General features: G+C 36.5%; 1 protein-coding gene across 3 annotated transcripts in view; it reads left to right on the top strand.

The window, feature by feature from the left end:
* Window positions 1-12,392, top strand: part of adamtsl3 (ADAMTS-like 3) — a 231,238-nt gene that overhangs the window by 169,327 nt on the left and 49,519 nt on the right. For all 3 annotated transcript variants that reach the window (XM_067401094.1, XM_067401093.1, XM_067401091.1), the window contains 3 exons: window positions 3,983-4,067; window positions 10,853-11,142; window positions 11,404-11,533. In XM_067401094.1, coding sequence (XP_067257195.1) covers window positions 3,983-4,067; window positions 10,853-11,142; window positions 11,404-11,533 — 505 coding nt within the window. The remainder of the gene's footprint in view (window positions 1-3,982; window positions 4,068-10,852; window positions 11,143-11,403; window positions 11,534-12,392) is intronic.

Below are 12,392 nucleotides of genomic sequence, written 5' to 3'. Positions count from 1 at the left end.
TTGCCTTATTTCTCTCACAATTACTCCCCCGATTTAAACAGTGTAATATTGTGATTCATTGTAGCTGGTTAGTTTCGTTCAAGGCTTTGAACTTTTTCCTGTGGAATGTTCTGCCTTCAAAAAAAATAAATGGGTAATAAATCTGGAGCCAAGGCCGCTGATAAAGTGAGCAGTCACTGTTGAGCGCCATTCAACTACTAATGAAAACTAACATTAAAACACTGATATGATTAAAATACTTTTAGAACTTATTTGTTTCAGAGAAGCATTTAAATCGGAAGTCTCTGTTCCAAAACCTAGTGGTAAAATTATGCTGCTCTGTAAAAAAAAAAAATAGTTTTTAGCATTGCATGTATCTATCACAAAGAATGTGGACTGAAAAGATTAATCGTTTATCATAAATGTAATTTGTATTTGAATGAGATACAGAATTGCTGTCTGTCTAGAGTCTTCCAAAATGCTCAGTAATGAGGTTCTGTCTCAGTTTAGGATGCAGTTGGCAGTGAGGAAGCTCAACAGACTTTGGAACACAGCCAAAGTGGTCTCCATTAGGGAGCAGTCAGTGCCTGCAGCTGTCAGAGAGGAGAGTGGAGTGTGCCACAGACAGACGCTCATGCAATAACGTGTGATCTGAATATGAAATTCTCCATAAGTGCAGACAGACACTCTGAGCTCATCGAGAGTCAGTCACGGTGTGCTTTAGAGCTGTTTCTTGCTGTTGAGTTAATTAATAACTGAGACTTCTCCCTGTCTGTCACATTATTTTCCTGTCAGATCTCTATTGCTTTCAGTATCTTTCTCTGTCTTTCACGCAGGAAAGAAGCATGAAAAATGAAATCGCATTTGATATATAATTTTATATTTCTTGTTTTTACATTTCTCGTTCTTGCTTTAACATTCACACAAATAATACAAACACATCCCTATCCATAATGCATTCAGTAGACATTTTTCACAATTCATTATTCAAAATAAAACCATCATTTTATTTTATTTTATTTTATTTTATTTTATTTTATTTTATTTTATTTTATTTTATTTTATTTTATTTTATTTTATTTTCCTAAACAACTGAGAACTCTGAAAAGGCTACTTCTTTTCAATAACATTTTCATCTTTGTCTCTCCGTGCGACCACGTCTTTTCTCACTTAAAATGTTACGTCTTTTTGGCAAGACACGCTTTTCATGAAGTCTTGTGTAATTAGTTCAAGTGATTTGTCTGAGTACATGAATAAAATGTACTTTTTTTCATTCCAAGTCATGCCAAACATAGTCCCGTCTGCTCATGAATCAAACTCCCTTATTTGAGACAGAAGACATGTGAGTTCAAGCACGATTTTGCCACATAACAGGAGGTGTTTGTCATCTAGACGTCTAACACTTTCCTCCTCACACGTGTTTTACATTTACAAGCTTTGCTTAAATCCTCCAAATTTTCATTGAAGGAATAATTCACCCCAAAATAGTTCACCATCATGTCGTTTCAAATCTAGAGAGCAGCTTGAAGATTATTCAGAATTCTCCTTTTTGAGTTTCACTGAACTAATGATTGGAGTCAGTACGTTTTTATTTTTTTATTAATGCTTCTATTCGGCAAGGACGCATTAAATTGATCAAAAGTGACAGTAAAGACATTGATAATGTTACAAAAGATTTCTATTTGAAATAAATGTTGATCTTTTTAACTTTGTTCATTAATATGCATGTGCAAATCAGCATATTAAAATGATTTCTGAAGGATCGCATGACACTGAAAAATGGAAATTCGGCTTTGCCATGACAGGAATACATTACATTTTAAAATATATTGAAACAGAAAACTGTTATTTTAAAACGTAATAAAATTTCACACTAATACTGTTTTACCGTATTTTTGATTAAATAAATGTAGCCTTGGTGCGCAAGAGACTTCTTTAAAAAGCATTGCAAATAAAGCATACCTTTTGAACGGTAGCATATTCCTTTAAATGTAATATCAGCTACTCAACAATGCCAAAATTCAAGAAACCTTAAACATCTGTACGCTTTTTTCCACCAATAATTCTCTTCATATCAATCAATTCCACACGTAGGTCGAGCCTGACATGCTTGTAAAAACTCAGTGGGTTGAAATGACTGAGGCTCCATTGCCTGCTATTTCATCTAGACCTTCCCACACACCAATTGTGAGGATGTCTGCCATCAGAGAAACCCAGAAACCCCGACCGAAGAGCCAAACCCTGAGCCCTCGGCACGCTCTTTACTGCTATCCCACAGTCACCAACAGCTGTGATAATCCAGTCCCAGATCAATAAATGGCTGCTTGCATAAATATTTGGTTGTCACATGGAGATTTATGTTGAGCTTTATTAGCTGTGTTTGGGTTGGGGGATGGAGGAGAAGCAGCCGGGTTCAAACTGGCTCTGTAACCTTCAGTAAGACACATGACCCAGTGATGGTCCTACAGATGTTCATAGCAGGAAGGGTTTTAGGTGAAATTTGAGTGTCCCTCAGCACTGATCTTACACTGACTTGGCTTACTTTATCTTTTCTTCATCTTTTATCTCACACTTTCATCCAAAACAGTTTACAGAACACTTAATACAGGGACAATCCTCCTCAGAGAAACCTGAGGTTGTGCATCTTGCTCAAGAGTACAATGGGTGATAGTTTGTGGATCACCACTTACAGGGTTTGAACCTGTAACCTTTTGGTTACCAGCCCAGATCTATGATATTTATTACACACCACCCTCAACTAATCACCTCTGATTAGTATCCAAGCACCACTTTTTAGAGTTTTGAACCTCAAAAACTTAACATTTGAGCTTACATTCAGTGTTTGGCTAGTGTCACATTCCCTGTGCAAAAGAGCAGCTTATGTTTTGTAATGGATGCTGGTGTGCTAGTGTTCCCATCAGACTTTTTAACTAGCTTAATAAGCATGTTTTGCTGGTAACAAACTTAAACCAGCTTAGACCGGTATGGAAATTCATACTATAAAAAGCTGGCCTTCTTTTGTGTTTTTACTAGGACTAGACGTGGTAATTTTCATGTTTGTCAACAGGTTATGGTTATTTATGAGTCTAAATGCTCTGTTTGTAATATGAGTTAAATGTTACAACTTCCTAATTTTGGTCTAGGGTTAGAAGGGTTAACATTTAATGGGGGCTCGTCCGGGATTGACCAGTCCCGAATTACTTTATAATTGTGATCATTTGTGTGTGCGTGTGCTGGTGGCACGTAACATTTAATGGGGGCTCGTCCGGGATTGATCAGTCCCGAATAACTTTATAATTGTGATCATTTGTGTGTGCGTGTGCTGGTGGCACGTAACATTTAATGGGGGCTCGTCCGGGATTGATCAGTCCCGAATAACTTTATAATTGTGATCATTTGTGTGTGCGTGTGCTGGTGTGATTTCTGGTGGCGTACCCATGCGGAGAGGTATTGTAGTGTTCATTTGCTTATTGTGCATTATGTTTAATTTGCAGAATTTTGTTTCTAAGCCCTCATTAGAGCAGATTAATTCGTGTAGGAAGCAAGATTTATTGCTGATAGCTGACCACTATAAGATTATTGTTAGCAAACAGGGTCTTAAGAGAGACATAAAGAGTAAATTGTTACAGTGTCTTTGTGAGCTAAATGTTCTTCCTATGTCAAATACTGTAGATGGTGAGTCTAGTGGGAGTGAAGGTGCGGGTGATGTTGCTGTGGCAAGTCTCGTGGATGATGAGGAGCTGATGCCGAAGCACAGGGGATGGCTGATGCTAAGGCCAGCTTGCCACTGTTTGATCCGTTCTCTCAAAGTTCTGTTGATTCAACAGACAGGGTGTGACTGAAAGTCCGCTCGGCCCTTTTGCAATACGAGGCACAAGAGAAAGCCGATGCACGTCAGGCTGAGCTAAATCTGTGTTTGGAGGTACGCAGGCTTACTAGTTTGAACAGAAATGTTTATTAATATTTATGTGTTTGTGTGTGTGTTTGTTTGTTGCTTTCACAGAGAACCAACCTGTTGAAGCCAAGCTGCCCTGGTTAAAACAGGCGCAAGAGCTGGAAGAATCCAAAGTAGCCTTGGAATACCCAACGTGAGTCTTTTTTTTATATACTGTACATCAAATGGTCACTAACACTATTGCTGCCTTTCTCTAGGTTTGGGGGATTCACAGTGCATTTGAACTGGTTTGTCAATATTCAATAAGTTTAGAATACTCAAAACATTTGAGGAAACTTATTACCTCAAAACATTTAAAGGATTAGTTCACTTTAAAATCAAAATTACCTAAAGCTTTAGTCACCCTCAAGCCATCCTAAGTGTATATGACTTTCTTCTTTCTGATGAACACAATCTGAGTTATATTAATAAATATCCTGATGCATCCAAGCTTTATAATGGCAGGGAACGGGATCAATGAGAATGAGCTGAAGAAAATGCATCCATCCATCATAAACATACTCCACATGGCTCCGGAGGGTTAATAAAGTCCTTCCGAAGCATTCAGATCTTGGTTAGATAGCAAATAACACATGCTATTATAACAATCAAAGAGACTGTCATTATATACTTGCATGTATATAATCAATAACACTTATATGTATGATCTTAAAGGGTTAGTTCACCCAAAAATGAAAATAATGTCATTTATTACTCACCCTCATGTCGTTCCACACCCGTAAGACCTTCGTTCATCTTCAGAACACAAATTAAGATATTTTGATGAAATCCGATGGCTCATCAAGATCCATAAAGGTACCAAAAACATATTTGAATCAGTTCATGTGAGTTCACTGGTTCTATCTTATTATTATTATAAAGCGACGAGAATATGTTTGACGAGAATAATACAAAATAACGGTTTTTCAACAATATAGTGATGGGCCAAATTCAAAACACTGCATTACGAATCATCACTGATTCGATTCGTAAAGCTCCAAAGCAGTGTTTTGAATTCTGCCCATCACTATATTGTTGAAAAGTAGTTATTTTGTTTTTTTGGCACACACAAAGTATTTTCGTCGCTTTATAATATTAAGATATTATATATATATATATATATATATATATATATATATATATATATATATATATATATATATATATATATATATATAATATTAAGAACCAGTGAACTCTTTCAAATATGTTTTTAGTACCTTTATTAATCTTGAGATTTTCAATGGCTTTGCTCTCAATAGAGGCCTCACTGAGCCATCAGATTTTATCAAAATATCTTAATTTGTGTTCTGAAGATGAACGAAGGTCTTACGGGTGTGGAACGACATGAGGGTGAGTAATAAATGACAATATTTTCATTTTTTTGGTGAACTAACCCTTTAAAAGTTTTGCAGCCCATCCTCTACCTAAACACAGGCTCTACTCTTCAACACAATGATAACTCTACAAAACTAACAGAAACCCCTGTGAATCCCAGGCTTCATCCTCAGCATTCAGTCAGTTAAAAGCAAGCTCACATGGAATAGTTCTGTAAATTTCCACACAGTTTAAATGTTCATCATTCACAAAGATGTTTGTTTTGCTGTTTTGGTTAAGTTGATTTTGCTTTCAGCTATTTAAAACTATATATAGCATACTAGTAAACTTTTAAGTTCAGTTTAACACATTTTACCTTGTTTAAACCCATTGTGCATAATTCTGCAGAATTTTCCAGAGAATCAGTACAGAAAATGCGGAAAAAGTCTGCAGATTCCGTCTGGGCCTAGCTACAAGTGTCTGAATAAACATATAAATCAGTCTTTTCTCTTTTATAACCAATAATCCACTGAACCGTGAATCCTCAGGTATCCCAAGACAGTCTCGCCACATTCTGTGCATTGCAACTCAGTACAGTCATATATTTTTTTCTTTATTCTGAAGTATTCTCGACCTGTAGAGTTGAATCCTTTCACCTGTTACTCAGGATTTCTGGTGACCTCAGGCTGGGACTGTTCTTTTTACACAGCGTTAGTAAAAATGTATTTTACCCAGCTCCATTCAACCAGAACTCGACAAGAAGCAGGCTTCATTAGCTGGTTCTTCATCCGAATAAAACGGCCACTGAAACCAGAGTTAGGGTGTCTGCGTTCTGACCTCTATGTGTCCAGTTTCCTTTCATTACTTCAACAAGGCCCCACGGGCCATTCCCGCCCCCTGTTGTGGTATTATTAGAGTTTTTCCCCCTCCCTGTCTCTGAAATGATACCCCTGTTAATAGTTGGCAGGGGAGCTTGATGGACCCCCGCTACCCCCACTGAAAGCCGCAAACTGTGGGCTGCCAGCATCCACACAGCCACCGCTCTCTGCGGTCTACCAAAGGCATCTATCACAGAGACTCATAAAACAAGAAGAATGAGGGGTGAAAGTGTTTAAGAGTTTACAGAAGAGCCATTGACAAACGCTTCAGTTCATATGCATGCATTTGGGGGGAGGGGGGTGGTTAAGATCTACCGTTTGTCTGCAAACCCTTCTTGAATTACACCCTTGAGCGGAGTATATCACTCAGTGATAGCAGCACTTCTTTTACATTCTGCTCCGTCACTCGAGTAACTAAATTTAGGGTGATCTAAGGTGGCGTGCACCAGGGTTCAGTACTCGTCCCTATCTCAAAGTGACCCCATTCCACTTTGCTGTGGAATTCACGGCTGGACGCTTGCCTCTGTGATTTGGGTGGCTGGATTTTGTGGGTTGGATGTAGTTGAGGAGTCTCACGCCACATCTTATCCCTGCTTTGATAAAAGTGGAGGAGACCCACTGAGGAAGGACTGTTGTCTTCCTGAACTCTAATCCTGAGATTAGAACCCTCCCGAGTGCTGTTCACTGATATACACGCTCTCATAGACGCACCCACATATGATCACATATTTCTTCCTAGGGAAACAGGCACAAAACATAATGCAATCACATGAACGGCGACACTTGTAACAAAAAAAGCTCAATTTCATTGCGTTCCAAAATGTCAGAATGAACATGAGTTGCATTTCTCAGTGTTGCCAAGGGGCGCTATAGCGAGCGTAAGTGTAAACGCTCTTTTTCTATAGTCGTTTTTCTCTTTCAGTTCATCTACTATCATGGTGGAGCAACATTGTAATTATTGAGCAACTTAGTAAAAATGTTGACATGCTAGCTTCCCGAATAATCAATTCAATTCAGTTCAATTCACATTTATTTGTATAGCGCTTTTCACAATACATATCATTTCAAAGCAGCTTTACAGAGAATGCATGTCAACATCACAATTTAAAGAATGCAGTTAGCAAATAATGTAATAATTTAGGCAATTAATTTTACAATCACTGTTAGCAGTTTAACTGAACGTAGAAGCAATGAGCTCCTGGAAAAGTGAATTACATTAACAATAATTAGGATATAGTAATTGTGCAATGTGCATGTTGATCCAGATGATAGCGTCTTCTGAAGTCCTCGCAGGAGTTGGTGCCTGAATAATACCTGAATAACCTGAATAAGTTATATTTAATATGTAATAATGAAATTGTTGTTATTTTTGTTTTGGTTTTGCACACAAAAAGTATTCTCGTCGCTTCATAACATTAAGGTTGAACCACTGTAGTCACATGGACCTCAAAAGGTGTAATGACGTTGCTGCATGAAGCTTCGAAGCTTTACGAATCTTTTGTTTCGATTCAGTGGTTCGAAGCGCGTATCAAACTGGCAAAGTCACGGGAACTATTTAAGTTTTAAAACACGTAATGTAACAAAGCCTTGTTTACTGAAATCATGTAATTTTGGCATTCTGAACCATTGATTCAAAAACTAAAGATTTGTAAAGCTTCGAAAGCTTCATGAAGCAGCGTTTTGAAATCGTCCATCACTAGATATTGTGGAATAAAGCCGCTATTTTGTTATTTTTGGCGCACAAAAAGTATTCTCGTCACTTCATAGCATTAAGGTTGAACCACTGTAGTCACATGATCTGTTTTAAATATGTTTTTAGTAGCTTTCTGGTCATTGAAAAAGGGAGTGTTCCTCTTAGCAGCCAGTAAGAAGGCAATCACTCGCAAATGGCTGCAACAAGAGAGACCGACATTAGATGACTGGATAGATGTGACCATTGAAATTTATATGATGGAAAAGATTACCTTTTTTGTTAACTTAAAGAGAGATGTTTTTCTAGAAAAGTGGAGGAATTGGGTTGCATATGTATCCGAAAGAAGATCAGATTTTGCTTCTATACTTAAATAGATCAAGATTAATATATAATGTATATGTTAATAATATATGTTTGTATATGTATGTAATAATCATTACCATAAGTCATTTGAGAATAGAATAAGTCACCTGAGGTTGTTAAGGATTGAGTTTAACTAAGAAACATGTTCTTTCCCTGGATGTATATAGTTTCTATTTTTATTTTTCTTTATTTCTTTATTTTTATTTATTTTTATTTTTTTTGCCCTTGTTGTTTTTTTTTTTTTTTTTTTTTTTTTTTTTTTTTTTTATAAATAATTGTAAAAAAGGAAAAGAAATTATATTTTGAAATAATCGAACAAACCTAAAGTACAAATCATACTAAAACACAGCAAGTAATTGTTCATAACTGCATTTGTTAAAACATTTTGTGATCGTAATGAGCATTATGTAAACTGAAATATATTGTGTTGTGATTGTACTGAAATGAAAGATCAAAATAAACACAAAATAGCAAAAAAAAAGAAAAAGGGAGTGTTATTGCTGGCGATGCAGGCCTCAATGAGCCAACAGATTTTATCAAAAATATCTTAATTTGTGTTCTGAAGATGAACATGCGAGTGAGAAATCAATGACATAATTTTCATTTTTTGGTGAACTAACCCTTTAATGACCCTAGTTGTGTTTCATGTACCAAGCAAAACTTTTCTCCAGTCATCTCAACTTTTTGTATAACTTTTCTCGTTTTGAATGATTCACCATGACTAATTTCTAAACATAGTCGTATTTAATTACAGTGACATTTTTTTACTACCTACGCAAGTTTGATTTAATGTGCCGTTTCATTCAAAGTGTGTCAGAACACAATTCATAAAGCAACATGAGTACGTGTTGCGTTTTCAGCATTGCCGCGAGGGACGTTATAGCAGACATTTTAAAAGCATTACCGAAAATGTGCTGTATACACTTGTGCATGTGCACTCACTAACTCTCATCACCCTGAAAAACACAAGCCTGTTTTCTCAATCACATGAGGTGTTCTGACATCATAAAATTCCCTGAATGACACCCCTACATTAGTCCAAACATGACATGTTTGGGGCTTATGTGGAATTACAGATCTCATAAACTTTAATTCCTTAAGCCTGGAAAGTGTTTAGACAGTGGGCGGCGTGAGGTGTGCATTGACACCCACTCCGGGCGAACGCATTTCCACAATACTTAAATACTTTTACAGATATGTGCTGCACCAGTGTTTCATTTGTCTTTTAGCTGCATTTAATGATAGCAGGACGAAGTGTACACAAAGGCGCTGCATGTTCAGCTCAGTCCTCAGGTTTAATGCATTGGTGGTAAAAAACGTTGTACTTGTATTCCCGAATCCAATTACACACAGATCACGCGAGCTGTGAATTTCAAACAATATTTTCCAAAAGGGTAATTTTCCACTCGCCACAAATATGGAAAAATCATTCTGTGGTTCATTAGGAGACACTGCCACATCTATTTTTAATGATCACGTTTATTTTAAGTGTGGTTTACTCTTAAATATCAAAGTCTTTTGGTTCATGTTAATGCTACATTTATTAATATAACTTGCTATTATTTTGAAATCACTTTTGTTTTCGTTGTTATTATAGCTATTATGGTACTTGGGTTTATTGTTTGAAGGTTTAGAGTGTTTTAAGTTTAACAGTCTTTACTTTTCCCACAAAGCAATCTCAATTAGTGAAACATAGCTATCTTAAAGGAGACCTATTATGCAAAATTCACTTTTATAAGGTGTTTGATCACAGATGTTAGTTTACAGTGTGTGTAAACAACCAGCCTATAATGGTAATTTATAATCCCCAAAAATCATGAACTCTCCAAACAAATAGTTCCAGATTTCCCCCTACTCTTACGTAAGCCCATGGCTGGTGGCGATCTGCCCTATTTGCATAGACCCCGCCCTAAATGAGCCGGAAGGAAATGTGCCGAAGGATCTCAGTAAAGTCTTATATACGGACTGCTTCACAAACGAGGGTCAATTCAACACTGGATTTGCACAAAAGATGAACATGACGGCACATGCTAGTGGATGAGTTGAATCAACTCCACAGCAGCTACATACATTTATCCACTAACCATTCAGAAACGTCCAGTTTCATTCTAAAAGTTGTAACTTCTTCCTGAGTCTCTCCATCAGTGTCGACTCCGGTTTGAACAATGTAAGGCTGAACACCGTTACTGACAATCCTCATTTTGGCTGCGTGAGATTCTCCAGCTTTGTTGTTGTTGAGCTGTTAAAGCTCCGCCCTCTTCTGGAAAGGGGGCGGGAGCAGCAGCTCATTTGCATTTAAAGGGACACACAAAAACGGCGTGTTTTTGCTCACACCCAAATAGGGGCAAATTTGACAAGCTATAATAAATGATCTGTGGGGGATTTTGAGCTGAAACTTCACAGACACATTTTTGAGACACCAGAGACTTATATTACATCTTGTAAAAGGGGCATAAAATAAATTTTAGTTATTTCTTTTTTCTTTTTTTCCCCCCATAATTTAAGTAAAGTAGTTTTGGAGATTTCAGTCTTTCACTGACTTGCCATAAAAGGGTTTGATTTGATTCAGCCTGGTAAACCGGTTGTGAATGTGCATATTTTTAAATCACGCTCAGAATCTCATTGTGTTTTTGTGTGTGTGTGTGTGTGTGTGTGTGTGTGTGTGTGTGTGTGTGTGTGTGTGTGCAGGTTCATCCCGGGTCCGTGGTCGGCCTGCAGTGTGTCTTGTGGTCTGGGAGTTCAAAGGCGTCAGGTGAAATGTAAAGTGCTGCTGTCTTTCACTCAAGCTGAAGTCGAACTTCCTGATGAAGAGTGCGACCAGGACAAGCCTCCCTTACAAAGGACCTGTGATTCAGGCCCCTGTTTAGCATCTCCAGACTCATCGTGGCGGCCCCTGAGGCCCCAGCAGATCCCTGATCAGCATGATTATGCTTGGGAATACATGGGCTTCACTCCCTGCTCTGAATCATGTGCTGTTGGTGAGTCTCCATGAATCCCATTAAAGAAAAGTAGCTCTCTAATGTGTTTACTGCCCAAATAGCTTTAATGCACATAACAATTTCTTACAACTAAAGAACTGATTTAGATTTTTACATGTCCAGCTTTCCAGATTAAATGAAATCAGCATGAAATCTAAAATTGCTAAGAGAGCAGATAGTGATCAGCCTGGGCTACAAAAAAATATAGCTCTTAAATACTCCCCTGCCAAAACCCTTGCTCCTCACTGTGTTGTGTTGCAGGCAAACAGATGGCTGTTGTCAGGTGTGTGAGCACCTTGAAACAGGAAATTGTTGATGACACGTTCTGCAACGACTCCAAAGTTGTGCCTTCCTTGCTTCGCATCTGTAACCCTCAACCATGTCCTCCGAGGTACGGTCTAAAAATGTATTTGTTGCAAATTGCACTATTTCAGAGAAACGATAAGCTAATTTTTCCCCATATGAAAGTACTGTGGGACTTTTTTGCTAGGATTTTTATCCATGCAAAAATTCAATTATGGGTCCAAAGCATGAAATTCAATAGTTTGGAGTCTGTAAGATTATTTAAATGCTTTTGAAAGAAGTCTTTTCTGTTCACCAAGGCGGTAATACTGTGAAATATTATTACATTTAAAATAACTATTTTCTATGTGAATATATTGTAAAATGTAATTTATATCCTGTGATCAAAGCTGAATTTTCAGCATCATTACTCCAGTCTTCAGTGTCACATGATCCTTCAGAAATCATTCTAATATGATGATTTGATACTCAAGAAACATTTATGATTATCATCAATGTTGAAAAGGTTATGCTGATACTTTTGTGGAAACCATACATTCAAAAGAACTGCATTTATTTATTTGTGTAACAATCTAAGTTTTTTTATTATTATTATTATTATTATTATTATTATTATATATTTTTTTAAACTTTTGATCAATTTATTGGATCCTTGCTAAGTAAGAATACTTCTTTTAAATATAAATAAATAAATAAATAAATAAATAAATAAATAAATAAATAAATAAATAAATAAATAAATAAATAAATAAATAAAATAAAATAAAATAAAAAAAATAAAATAAAATAAAATAAAATAAAATAAAATAAAATAAAATAAAATAAAATAAAAATAAAACATGACTGACCCCAAACTTTTGAACGGTAGTGTATTTTAAAAACAGTGCTTTATGAATAATTGTTATAATGAGAATTAAAATAAAAAATGTTCCTTCATCTACTTTGAG

This window comes from Chanodichthys erythropterus, chromosome 11 (assembly GCF_024489055.1).
Source record: "Chanodichthys erythropterus isolate Z2021 chromosome 11, ASM2448905v1, whole genome shotgun sequence".
In the NCBI taxonomy this organism is placed as follows: Eukaryota; Metazoa; Chordata; class Actinopteri; order Cypriniformes; family Xenocyprididae; genus Chanodichthys; species Chanodichthys erythropterus.
The sequence above is the reverse complement of the archived record's forward strand: the minus strand, read 5'-3'. Positions and strand labels throughout refer to the sequence as shown.